Raw genomic sequence first — 14,134 nt, forward strand, 5'->3', positions numbered from 1 at the left:
GAGGGATGGCAGCGAAATGCAATGAGAGTCTGAGAGGGAGAGATAAGAGAGCAGTTTGTGGTTTACGCCAGTGGTAGGAAGTAAGTAGGTACATTTAGGCAAGTGCTCTATTATGAAGTGCTTTTACTTCATTGTCATTACATTAGGTTGAATGACATTGCTGTGTAGTGTTTGCAGTCGAGGTAGTTAAGGGCTAATTTAACCTAAACACCCTATACAGTTTATGGAGAGTACAAACTGTAATAACAGCAGGGGTGAATAAAAGTAATATGAAAATGGCACAATGAAAGGGAAGGATCTTCAATAAATACGATATCTATCTTTTCCTCTCTCTGCCCGCTTTGGCCTTTATTCCATCTGTGCTCACACCACTTTTTTCTCTCTCTTTTTTCTCGGATAATAAGCAGTGCCACCAGTTCAACCCTGTCTGTGATGCTGTGTCTCTTCCTCTCTCTGTCATAAATGAGGAAGTCTGGGAACATCTTTAAATGTCTGTGTGTCTCTCCACTGATCTTTCTCTTCCCCTTTCCCCTCTGATAATAGGGTGGGTGAACATTTCATATCGGATTCCCTCACTTTCTTCTTTCCTCTTGCCGACAGAATGACAAAGCTAATCTCCTTATCAATTTGTTTGACAGCCTTTGAGAGAACATGTTCTCATCTTTTCCCCCCAACCGTCCTGCCCTCCTTCACCTATCCCTTCATCTCTCCTCTTTGTTGAATGGACATGTGAGAAAAGCACGGTTGGCTTACACATGTTGGCAGTCTACTGACAGCGTTACAAGATCCTGTGTTTTTTTCTGTTGCTCCTGCCTCTCCTATCTATTCATCTCCATCTCATGCCTTTTTCTTTATTGCCGCTACAGGTAAAATAGTCAAAGAGACATTTTACCTAGGGCACTGCTGTGGTCCTGAGTCTGAAACTGATCGGATTTAAAAACAAAGAACACACTTGAATATAGAACTTTATGTTGCGTTTCAAATACCAGCCAATAATTCATCATCAGCTGTGTGTGTGGGGGTGGGTGGGTGTGTATGCACCTTACCAGCAATGAGTAGTAGATTTTAAATCCTGGCCTTGCAACAAAGTAATCATCAGACTTGAAAGTGACTTTGAGCTTGTTGGTTTTCGAGTTTAGACTGGGTGGTGCCTTCTGCCCGCACCACCGACCCCAAATTATAGTGCTGGTCTCCGATTGGTCCTCCACTTCAACAAAGTCATACCTGCAGTGTGAGTGAGAGCGATATAGAAGTATGTTAATAAGTAGGAAATAAGAGAGACTGGCTGAGGATTAAAACTGCACACACACACAAAAAACTATGCTCAAGTTAAGCACAAGTAGTTAGATTTTTTGTACTTTTTTGCACATTATTTCTGGAAATAAAAAACTTATTCTTGCTAAGGTCATGATTAAGCAGTCAGAGAACTGGAAAACAGTAAACAGCCATCACAGTTTATAAACCAATTTGTCTTCATATAATGTTCTGGTATTTTCTCCTGCAGGGACGAGGATTACTACTGTCAAAATTTCAGTTAACTTTGCTAAAGTTTTGGCTGATTTATAGTATCTCTAATTGTGCAGGACATGCAAATTAAGTGTCTAGACCACAGAAGCCAGTGAAGCCAATGCGCAAGTGCCTAAAAACTTGGCATTCTAACTGAAGGCCACCAGGTGGTGATAGCTGTGGTACAAAAAGACCTCCGGACCTGTGGAAGTCTATTGGAAAATGGCTTTTTGTCTTGGTCTCTGTAAACACTTTCCTGCTGAGTTTATCAGCTCAGTCACTCATTTTGAGTCATACTGAATAAATAAATAAGTCTATTTTGTAAATCTTGACTGTATCATGTTTTAGAAAGTAGGATTATTTTGTGGTATGAAACTAAAGATTGACCTACGATCAATCACAAGAACGTACGAACGTACCTCGTCACATCTAGGTTTTTGTAACCAAGATGATGCTGACAGAAACGCTCATCTCAAGGCTTCAAACTGGGAATGAGTTACGGTAGCTACGTCCATCTTTTATACTGTTTATTGTCTATCTACTTAGACTTTCTGTAACTTGTTTTTTATAAAGATGGCCAAATAAAGATGATTCTGATTCTGATTATTTTGATTAACCACAATAACAATTCTGTCACTTCTGTCAATTCTAAGGTTTTGCATAGAATTAGAATAGATAAATACAACCTGAGACTAACAAAAAACTTGACATATCACATTATTTTTTTTTATAAAAACTAAACCAAAACGCTGAAGCAATATGTGAAAACAAAACACCTCCTGATTCTGTTGTTATTGCTCTGAGCAATAACTTGAAGAATTCTGTGCCACTTTATCATTCTCCTCTATCATTATTTTGAGGAACCCTGACTCACTCTTGCTTCAGTTCATTGAGGTTTGTGGGCATTTGTTTATGCACAGCTCATTTAAGTTCCTACCACAGTCTTCAATCGGGTTAAGGTCTGGAGTTTGGTCCATTGGGACCATTGCCCTGCTGTATTACCCAATTTTGGACGAGCTTTAGCTGTCAGACAGATGGCCTCACATTTCGGTATATAGAGCTCATGATTGACTCAGTGACTTGTAGTGAGTTGTAGTGATGGTCAAACATCTCCATTTTGGTTCATCAGTCAAAAGGACATTGTTTCGTAAGTCTTGTGGTTGTTCAGGTGCAGCTTTGCAGAGCTAAGCAATGCTAGCATGTCCTTTCTCCTGACAAACCTTTCAAACAAGTCATAGTTGGCAGTCTTTTACTGTCATGAGTTCGCAGAGTCTGAGATATAGCTTTTTGGTTTTTGCTATAGTTTGTCTGAGGATTTAAAAGTCTGACCTTGGCGTGAATTTGATGGGACATTCACTCCTGGAACAAGTGGCAACTATGTCGAATGTTTTCCACTTGGGAATAATCTTTCTCACTGTAGAATGATGCACTTTAAATTGTTTGGAAATGACCATATAAACCCTCCTAGATTGAAAGGCAGCAGTACTTCCTCCTGTAAGGTCACTCCTGACTCCTTTCTTTCCTCCTTGACTTTTCGTTAACACACACCTAGATGCTCCGGACCTACAAGCTGCCATTTTTCACTCACTGCTTCTACATTTTGGCTTAGTTTTTGTTAAATACATTTTTAAGTCCTTCAAATGACCAGATGTTTTTTTTTTTTTTTTTAATGTCCTGATATATGACTGTCTATATGACATCACCATGGCTATAACTAGGCTCACGGGCAAAGCTAGACTTTGAGTATTTTCATGACATAAAGGCTGATGAAGCAATTTTAAACGTGTCACTGAAGCCAACCATGAAATTCTGCTCCAATTTTGTGCCAATCTCACAAACAGCTGGTAGATAGATGGCTAGACTGAACGCAGAGCATAACAAATGACACCAACTTTGGAATAATTTTTCTTTATGGACACTTCCTCTGTAATGGTTCAGGTAAGTTTTAGGGTTATGAGGCACTTTGAGTAATCAGACTTGTGGATGATACAAGTTTATGATGAGTTCTCGGCCAAGCAGACCATCACCATAAACTGCATGATAATAAGCCCACAAAGATACACACACATAATCAATGTGACAAACAAGATTTGAAAGACTGGGCAAAGCTCTCTCTCCTTCTTACTACCTTTCCAATTGTCTCCTCCTCCTCTCAACCCCCCCACCCCCTGCTGCTCCCCCTTGTCTTTTCAGGAAAGTGCTTACAAAGACGGCTGAGTTGCATATGGGGATTAAAAAGTCTATTTTCTCCCTGCAGCCCTCAAGGACAAACTTCTTATAGTTCTTGCCAAGAAAGCAAACTTCAGCTATCCATCTCTCCCACAGTGATTCCAGCACCTTATACCTTTTAATATTATTTTCTCTCAGTTCCTTTAAATTCCAATTTATTGTGGATCCATGTGAATACAGTACCAAATAATTCACATGTATTTCACCGTTGCTATTGTTCAGACTCAAGGCTTTTACACAATACACTTTCCTGTCCTTCCTGTCACACTTCTCCATCAGTCTCCATCTCCTACTCAGGTTTCTAAATCGCTCTTCCTTCATCTGATGTTTCTCCTTTACAGCTGCTCAGAAATGATCGGTGTTCTTTCTTCTTTTTGCTCACTGCCTTAATCCTTGTTTCCGGTATTCTATTTTGCTCCTCTTGTCTTTTTTTCCTAAAGGGATTTCACGTCGCCCTCCATACTTCTCTAGATCGTCTGCTCTAATATCTGACTCGTCAAGTTTTACCTGCACATTCCATTCTCAGCCTCCTCCAGTCCAAAGTGTCCGTCAAACTCCAGGTGTATGCGGCTCCCTGGTGGTGACAGCAGTTTCCATGACAACAGCAGGTTGCGAGGGTAAGCGTTGGGGTAGCGTGGGCTGTGGATGACTCCACCCTGTGGCGTTACTGTGATGTTTTCCTCCTTGTGGTACAAGTCTGTGGTGAGGCGATTGCTGTCTGTTAGTGGTTACAACTAATCAGTTAGTTAGTCCATTTATGAATAGAAGAAGAAGCAAAGCAGATTGTTCACAGATGCAATTTCACACCCAAGAGGAAAACGTTTTTAGACGTCGGCACCCACAAAGACATGCAACAACAGCTCATACAGAAACAATCCTCAGCAAAGACCGAAAGACTCATTTAAGTAAGAGCGTGCTGAGCACACATATTGAAATGGATCACGTAGATTTGTTTGGGTTTATCTTTTTCTTTGTTTTCTAAGTGAGACTGCGGTAGTTACCCAGCAGGCCATTTCACAGTTCGAAACTTCTCGCCACTCTTTGTATCTGAAATCTTTAAACAGGCGTCTCCATACTGCAGTTTTATCTACTAATCAGCCCACATATATACCATTACCCAAAGACTAGCCAACTATAATACATCAAATATCTGTCTGCCTGTGATTTTCTCATACATGACCACGGGACCACACTTCAGTGGGCACACTTAGCACACGGGTACATCTTAGCCCCTGAAGGTTCGTATCTACATCAAATATTGTGACATCATCTTGTTGTTGACAAACCACCTGCCGATGGCAAAAGTGAACCATCTTTACCATTTTTGCATCCTATTAACCCTTTTTACAAGCATTGCATCATTTTGATGTCATGATATTTTATGTCTACAAAACCTAATTATGACATACGCTCAAACTGCGCTACGCCAGTACTGATCAGTTGACAATGGAGGCCGTTTAGTGCAGCAAACTCATCGTCATGTTCAAGAAACCAGTAAAAGAGCATCTGAGTTTTGTGACATGATGCATTATCCTGCTGAAAACAGCCAAATGAAGATGGTATACTGTGGTCATACAGGGGTGCACATGGTCAGGACATGATAATTAAACAGTGCTCAGTTAGTACTAAAGGGCCCAAAGTGTGCCAAGAAAATATTATTCCAACAAGATGAACTTCAGGCGGTTGTCTCAACCATTTCTAAAAATGCTTTGAGTTCCATGTAAGGTGGAACTCAATACTTAATACTGTGTACTTAATAAATGTCTAACAAGTGTACAATGAGTGTGTATAATGTATTATATTATCATGTGGTTTTTAGTATGAAAAAAGTCTCTGATATCTTTCAGATAGGCCAAAGACTTGGTTGTGTTTCTATCAAACATGTATTTATATACCGGTGTCCATCAAATAACAATATTATTGTCTGACCTTTTCACACCTATTACATTTGAATATTTCAGTTCAAGTAAACATTTGTCACTAACTAAATTTGGCTTGCTATTATTATTCTGCAGAAAAGGTCAAAAAATATTCACATGCATTCCCTGAAGGTCATGAATATCAACAATAACTGGTCACCCACCAAAATCATTCAGAATAATTCTCTTGGAACCAAGAGTCATTGCTAGTTTTAGTAGCCGGGGACCGAACCGTCAGGGTCTCTGCCCCTGGCAGCCGTGATGCGGACGCTGTACCGGTCTGTCGTGGTGAAGAGAGAACTGAGCGTAAAAGCAAAGCGCTCAATTTCCCGGTCGGTCTACATCCCTACCCTCACCTATGGTCATGATCTCTGGATAGTGACCGAAAGAATGAGATCGTGGACACAAGCAAAAATTAGCTTTCTCCAAAGGGTGGCTGGCCTCTCCCTTAGAGATAAGGTGAGGAGTTCGGACAATCGGGAGAGGCTCAGAGTAGAGCCGATGCTCCTCCACATCGAAAGGAGCCAGTTGAGGTGGTTCAGGCATCTGACTAGGCTGCCTCCTGGGTGCCTTCTATTATCTGTGTGAACACATCAATCTATTGTAACAAAAATACTTAAAATATTTGCAAGAAATAGTCTTGCTTCATGTTTATATATATGTAACAACTTTATATGTACAGAAGCTGTATGGGTAGGTTCTAAAGTTATGTTTGAAGTAAAACGACTGCTCATTGGTGGTGAACATGAAATTACAACCACTCAAAATGCTGCCCTAACTAATCAATGCAATCATAAATCTATTTTTGACATTTCATAACAATAATCATTAATTGGCCTTACGAATCCAAAATCTATTCCTGAGTTCCTGAAAATTCAAGAGGGAAAAAAAAAGCTCTTACACACACTCCCAGAAGGTCAGGCTGTGTGCTGAAGTAGGCTGACAGGGCTGTATTTTCTGAGTGGTGTGTGTTTTTTAGAGCACTGAATGCATAATCAAGGCACAGTCTGCACCCCTGGGAGATGATGGTGATGATGAAGCTTTGGCCTTCTCCTCCTCCTCCTCTTCACTCTGAGCTTCTCTTAATTCCTCCTCTTGCTCAGCCCCGTCTTTACCTTTCACCTCCTCTCTGCGTTTCTCTTCTCTACAGTGCCGCAGTTCCGCCTCAGTCACTGGTCATTCTGCTCTCTTCAACAGTCTGCTAATTCCGGCTCCAGCAGTTAACACAGCACTCCAGTGTGTATCATGGGCAGCAGGCATTAATGCAGCATGTACTTCTAGTTTGGAGCATGTGTGTAAATGTGACTGCATGTGTGTGCTGGGGCACAATTTTATTTGTAATGAAATTCTTCCACTTTGCTGATCAGAAGCCTGGCTGTGTAAGTCCACTCAGTCAAAAGAAGTGCTTATATGTGAGGAACTTTAACCTAACGATATCCCCGGTGAACAGAGTGTGTCTGTTTCAGTTCTTTTCATAAAGAATTTGCGTTAAATCTCATGTGACTGCAAGTGGTCACAAGCACAGTGTGTGCATTGCTTACAATGTCCAATACATATAACTGTAAATCCACATTAGCGCCACTTTTTAACGCACCATGAAGCATCTATCTACTGAAACACATCAAGAGATAGAAGTCAGTGCTTCTGACCATGAAATAATCTAGCACATAATTGCTGTAAAACCACAACCTGAATTAACGCACCCATCCATTAATGCACCCATCCATTAATGCGCACAGGTATGAGTCTATCTGTGTGTAAGAAGAGGGCAGACACTAAAATGAGGAAATATGCAAATGTGCCTGAAAAGCAATGAGCTCTTCTGGATGATGTTCTGCAGTCACATCATGACCTTAATATAAATCATGCAGTGATGTCAGTGACACTGTTGCAAATTAATGCAAATGATACAGTGATTAGAAAGGAAGTTTCTATTAAAGATCCAGTCCACAGAATCAACAGTGGGAGAAACTAACTGGTGCATTTTATCAGACTGCTGAGGATTTTCGGTAAATGGCTCACACGGACTACGCAGAATCCGGAAACCAGCAGACATATCAGCGGGCACAGATGGATATGCAGTGCAGTCTGGAAATATTAGGACAGGAACAGATTTAGCTCAGGTTTTCACAGGTTTGTACTTATATTAGTCTTTTTTAAATTTTCATTTTCATTTTCTGAAAAGATTAACTTCAATCTGTTTCCACGGTGAGGTGGCTTTGTTCAGTGTAGGTTCTCTTATTATTATTATTATTTAAAATATCAATATGAATAATTTAATTGGTGATTATGGCAGTAGGAATGTGAATGTATATCTGGCTCTTTGTGTTAGTCCTGCGATGGGAGTTGTAACTTCTTGCTACATGATAGTCCACTCCACTCCATCTGCCATTAATTATTATTATTTCTTGCTGTTGTTGTTTCTATTTTCTAAAATTCTAAACCAGTCATATAATTTATATAAAATGAAATTGGGCGTAGGTATTTGACAGAAAGTCAACATTCTGCAGTCACAGAAAATGATATTGTGCTGATAATATCACTGTCTGACTCAAGTCCTACATTTAGCCACCCCCTCCAACCCCCACCCTCTTTCTCACACACACAAACACGCACACACATTGTCGTCTGCTCCACACTCACAAACTCACCACACAGTCACGCAGCATCATTGTCACAGTTATTTAAGTGTCAGATCAGGAGTCTGAGAGTTTAATTGGCAGTCAGTTTCTGTGTGTGTGTGTGTGTGTGTGTGTGTGTTAATCATTTTGCGAGGACCTACAACCTGCTACTTTATGGGTCTGTGTCTTCCTTATGAGACAAAAAAACAAGTTACCTGAAATTTAAATCCTTCCCTTTCAAGATAAAAAGCTCTTTATAAAGTTGGTTTTAGTTTAGGGTTTATAGTAAAGCATTAGCGTTTTGATAAGGTTAGGGTACGTTTCTACGTTTCTATCAGATGAATGGAAGTTAATGCAATGTCCTCTGAAGTCATGGATACACAGCTGTGTGTGTTTATGGATGTGGCAGGTTACAAGAAAAAGGTTCAGACTATACATGTGCGTATTTGCATGCATGCATGTCTTGAAGGATGTATGTGGTTAATTTTTCCCTAATTAAATTTGGCTCTCCCACCTCCAGTGTCAGAGTGTAATGTTCTCCATGGTGCTGAAATCTATTTCTGATCCCAGTGCCAATCACACTCTAATCACCAGCAACACGATGCATCACGGAAGGAAAAATAGCTCTTTAGAGAAAGCACTGAAGTTGCTCGGAGGGAACTGATATTGAAGCTAAGATATGAAACTTTATGTTTCTCTCTTAATTAAAATCAGATTTCGGTGAAGTCACAGGTGTGCAAAGAGTAAATATTAAACGTAAATATCTTTTTTGGTTCAAGTGTCTATTCTGTGTGAAGCAAACTCTGTTTTTCTTGAGTGACAGTTTACATACTGTATGATGAATTCCCACACAGAGACACAGTCCCAGAGGACATTGCCTATAACAAGGCGACCCCGTTTCTTACATCTGCCATCCCCTGTCTAACATATCCTGTCTGACTTTCATCTCCTCAAAATGAATTCTCATAACTTTCACACACAAACACACACACACACAAGAGAGCAGGACACACGTAATGGATTCACTTTCAGCTGTGAAAAACTACCCAGAGATTGCTGTTTTCATTCAAGGTGGCATTACTCTTTTAAATCTAAAAAAAACAGGCGTTTATTTTTGATGTGCTTCAGGATTATTAACTAAGTATTTACGCCTGTTTCAAAAAAATCACAATTAAGCATTTAATGGACAGGTCAAAATACTTTTTTTTGGAAAATGTGCTTTACTTGCTTTCTAGTGGAGAGTTAAGATGACTAAAACTACAGCCAGCAGCTGATTAGTTTATTGACAGCAGAGAGAAACAGCTAGTCTGGAAAAAGTAATATATGCGTCACTTCAATTTGCTGAAGCGTCTGACCTTGGTGTCTAGAAAACATAAAAAGATAAGAATAAAGTTGTGTGTAGAATTGAGTAATGCTAGCTCTGGACTATTTCTGGACTGAGTACGCAAACAGTGCAAGGATATTATAACGACAGCACCATGAAAGCACTCAATGATCAGTTTAGATGTGCCTCAGAAAGTATAGAAACGGAAACACTAACCATAAACCATTCAGTATGTTGCGTAGTAGTTTGTATGCAGCACTATGGCCAACTTTATTCATACTATGACAAAAATACTTGCTCAAATATGAACTTTCAGATATTAGCTTAAAAAACCCGAAATATTTTGACGACAGACCCATCTGCGTTATCTGCTGAGTTGTTTATTCATCTGTGTTTGGTAACAGAGTGTACTGCCCATTAACAGCAAAACTGCTGATAAACACAGCGAGCATGTGTAAATGTGTGCGTCTGTGTATTCGGTTTTATCATTAGTTGTTTATGTGTATGAAATAGGTTCATATGGGCATATCTGTTAGGAACTGGGGTATGTATGGGTCGCTGTTTCTGTGTTTGTGTACATGTGAGTGTGTATTGGTTGTGGATGTGAGAGCTGCACTTACATGCTCAGAGTATTTCCACCCATGAGGAATAACCAAAGCCTTTTCCATCTGGCTAAATGCTCAAGGCATATATATGTATGTGTGTGTGTGTGTGTGTGTGTGTGTGTGTGTGTGCGCTTCACTGTACTGCTTATGCAGGCTCATTGTTTTACCACTTTCTCATGACAAATCAGCTGTAAACATGCCCCTTTGTTTCTCTGTCATACTCAAAACACACGCACAAAGGCATGAAAAAGTCACACACATACACACACACACACACACACACATATCCTGGGGGTGAACAGTGCATGCCGAGGGGTGTCAGCTTTGGTCAGCATCGGCTCTTACCCCACATATCTACTCCCTCCTGGCTTCTTCTCTTTGCTCTTTTCTGCACCATCTCCTCTGTTTCACTCTCTTTCTAATCACGATGAATCACTTTTTCCTTGTTTCCCCAGTAATAGATGCCTAATGTAAAGTCTTACATTTAACATTTAATAATATTTCATGAATAGTGACCAGGTCAAACCTGTGTTGTATGTAGTTAAAAAAAAAACTATAATTAATCATTATATTACATCTTTTTCTGATATTTTACATTTTCTTTACGATTATTACTGGCCTACATTAATCACAATGCACTATGAAGGAACCAAAGACAAACGGCTCTCAGTCGAGGCAGATGGCCCCGCCCCTCCCTGAGCCTGGTTCTGCCGGAGGTTTCATTCTGTTAAAAGGGAGTTTTTCCTTCCCACTGTCCCCAAAGTGCTTGCTCATGAAGGGGTCATATGGTTTTTGGGTTTTACTCTATATCTATTATTGTAGGCTCTACCTTACAATATAAAGCGCCTTGAGGCGACTGTTGTTGTGTTTTGGCACTGGATAAATAAAATAAAATTGAATTGAATTGACTGAGAGAAAAGACGGCAATCATTTGATATAACTTGTGAGATGATCAAGAATGAAAATATGTGTTTAATAGAAGGGTGTGTGGGACTGCATAGTGTTAACCAGCCCACACGGGCATGCATGTGCCAAGGCAAATGTAGTGTGGACACACTACATTTATTATCTCACACAAAACAGAGCTTCTGCCATATTTGTAAGCAATCAAGTTGTGGTTAGAAAGTATATCGATCAGCTTTAGATGCACTGTGTACTAAAAACCACCAAAGAATATGTGAATTAATATATATAAGAATATTTGCCTTTAAAGTGCTTTAAAAGTTACCAAAGAGTTAAGAGGTTCGGTTCAGTCACTACAGAATTAAAAAAGTATAAATAGATGATCATAAAAAAGTCACACTTGCACAGCTAATCCTAGGGGTAAAAGACCAAAAAACATTTGTACCAAGCTGCAAACATGTCGGCTATTTTAACAAGTCAGTGGAAATCAGTGTGTGGGTGTAGTGTGTTACTTTGTAATGACATAAATTTTTTCTATAACACAGTAATGCCAGTATTGCAATACTGCTTTTACTGTTGTTACTGTTGTTACGATGTCTGCACAATGGGAAGATGGGAAAAATATCCTGTCCTTTTTCCTTCACACTTGCTAATGCAAACTTCAGTGAAGGAGGAAAATAGAGGAGAAATCTACAACATTTGAGGAGTGGAGATGTGGAGTTTACTTTTATTTCTAAAAAAGGACGAGAACATGATGTGCAAACTGTGCCCAGGTCAGAAAGAGCAACCTGCTGCTGATATCACCACATCAACTCTTTGGAAGTCTCTACAAAGACAACACACTTATACAAAATTAGTAGTGAAGAATCCAGAGTGATATTGCAGATAAGTATGCTGACCCCTGCACTCAGCCAGAGTCTGATCTTCAGCAGGTAACCAAAGAGCAGTGATGAGCAGACAGGCCCATAGCCTCGTATTTCTACCCTGACCTGTATCTATAAAAGAATCATTGTGAAGTGCTCTTTAGGCTGGATAACCTACTTAAAGACTTAAAGAAAGTTCCTGTTTGTCCTCATTATGATAAAGATTGCTGATGAACTGATGTTATTGGCCTAATATAACTGAGTTATAATTTTCTTCTTTTTTTGTACTTTTTTATTGTTTCTGAAAAGGACTTTGTAAAGTTTTATATGCATAAACTTTATTATTATTATTATTAACTGGTAACTATATGAAAGATGTTACTGAGTAATGTAAAAGTAATGTCCAATGTAGAGTCAACAATTACTTTGTCAAAGGAGTAATTTAGTAATGTAATGCATCACTTAAAAAAAAGTAATACAATGTTGTAATTTATTATTTTGAGTAACAGCCGCAACACATATGGGAACTGGTTCCCTTAAAGCCAGTTTCAAGCTCCACTTTTTTACACCACATTGGCTTCATTTTTAAGGCCCGCAGGTTAATGCTTATATTTAACATGAGCTACATCTAGTTGCTGGAAAACAGGGAAAATATCTTGAGATATACTTGGTTACGATGTAGTTACAAGCTGCGGAAGATGACAAAACATCTCTTGCAACAACCTGTCATTCAACTGCTTTCCTGTGACTATGCTCAAAAACTATGTAGCATACCTGCCAGATCATCATGCTTTCATTTTGATTCTTTTTAGGTAAAAAGTGAGGCAAATACTTCGTCTGGACTATAAATGTGTGCAACACACTAACGTTTGACTTTTGCAACATTTGCTGAGAAAACTCTTAGTTGCCAGGCAACATTATCAGGCAGAACTTTGTATTTCAAAGCTTTTGGTGCCTGAGTCATATCAGTGTCAGGGCTGTAAATACATTGATTTACACGCATATTTAACTTTTCACATGCAAACATCACGATCTCACTCACTTTTTTTCAGATTCCTACAGGTAAAACTACAGTGTGTATCAGATCCATCCATTTTTTTTTTTGTCACATGTGAAAATGCTTATCATGACCAAACTTATCATGACAGAGCACTTATCCTTATAACCCCCTGCCTGGGGGCAATTCCAAAACACTGTAGGGTGTTCGCCTCTCTCCATTCTCCATAGCAGCAGTTACACCCACTGTGACTGTCTATGTGGGTGGATGTTTTCAGGGTGACAGCATGAGCATTTGAAACAGAGCATAAGAAAGAGTTTGTGAGTTGTAGGGTGGATTTAGAAGTTTTGTTTATTTTTCATTTCAGGGAATATGCGTGTGTGAATATGTGTGAGAAAGAGTTTCATGGCCCTTTGAAGCTGAAGCAAAGGCGTGCCCTGTGACACGGACAGATGAGGTTAGACAAACAGATGTGACCAAATTATTGTTAACTGAGCTAGAAAACTCTTTGTGGACATCCTCACAGGGAAAGACGGTAGGGTGGGGAAGAGAAAGATATGGGATGCAAAACAATAAGAGAGATGGAGCAGAGATGAAAAAGGCTGCAATGGGTGTGAGAAAAATTGGGAAAGTCTGGGATGTTGAGAAAAACAAGAGTAAAAGGGGAAAAGATGGTCAGGACAAAAAAGGAAAGATGGAGCAGTGGCCACGGCTACTGTGCAGCGAAAACAACAAGAGAAGCCCCAAGATATCTCAACACATGAAAACTGTATAAGTTACACAAAAGAGCATATCTGAGTTGGACTCATAAATATGCAAAAAATGTATTATTATGTGTGTATATATATGAGCGTATGTGTATGTTTGTGTAAGTGTTCCACTTGTTTTGTTGTGATGTGCACAGATTTGTGCAAATTCATCATTATCTTGTTTTTTTCATCTATTTCAAAGGCATAAACAAAGACAAAACATCAATGCAAAGCCATGACTCACAACGCATTTAAATTTCCTTCGGTACTGGAGCTTTTTAGCTGGCCCTCACATCTTCACCAGTGAGTTTCAACGGTCCTTTTAGGCCTTTGATTAGCATTAGCATCCACTTAACTTTTCCAAGTGGCTCTCAGGCATCTATGACTCAACACCTGTTGATGAGGGCAAATTAGTCTA

At 39.5% G+C, this 14,134-nt stretch overlaps 1 protein-coding gene across 2 annotated transcripts in view; it reads right to left on the reverse strand.

Annotated features, from left to right (window-relative positions):
• Nucleotides 1–14,134, reverse strand: part of pdgfd (platelet derived growth factor d) — a 51,569-nt gene that overhangs the window by 19,327 nt on the left and 18,108 nt on the right. The window contains exons 3-4 of one of the 2 annotated variants that reach the window (XM_013269387.3): nt 4,243–4,453; nt 1,047–1,224 (exon numbers count right to left, since the gene is read on the reverse strand). In XM_013269387.3, coding sequence (XP_013124841.1) covers nt 1,047–1,224; nt 4,243–4,453 — 389 coding nt within the window. The remainder of the gene's footprint in view (nt 1–1,046; nt 1,225–4,242; nt 4,454–14,134) is intronic. The other variant, XM_005474649.4, reaches the window with a different exon arrangement.

Source organism: Oreochromis niloticus, linkage group LG14, assembly GCF_001858045.2.
Source record: "Oreochromis niloticus isolate F11D_XX linkage group LG14, O_niloticus_UMD_NMBU, whole genome shotgun sequence".
NCBI lineage: Eukaryota > Metazoa > Chordata > Actinopteri > Cichliformes > Cichlidae > Oreochromis > Oreochromis niloticus.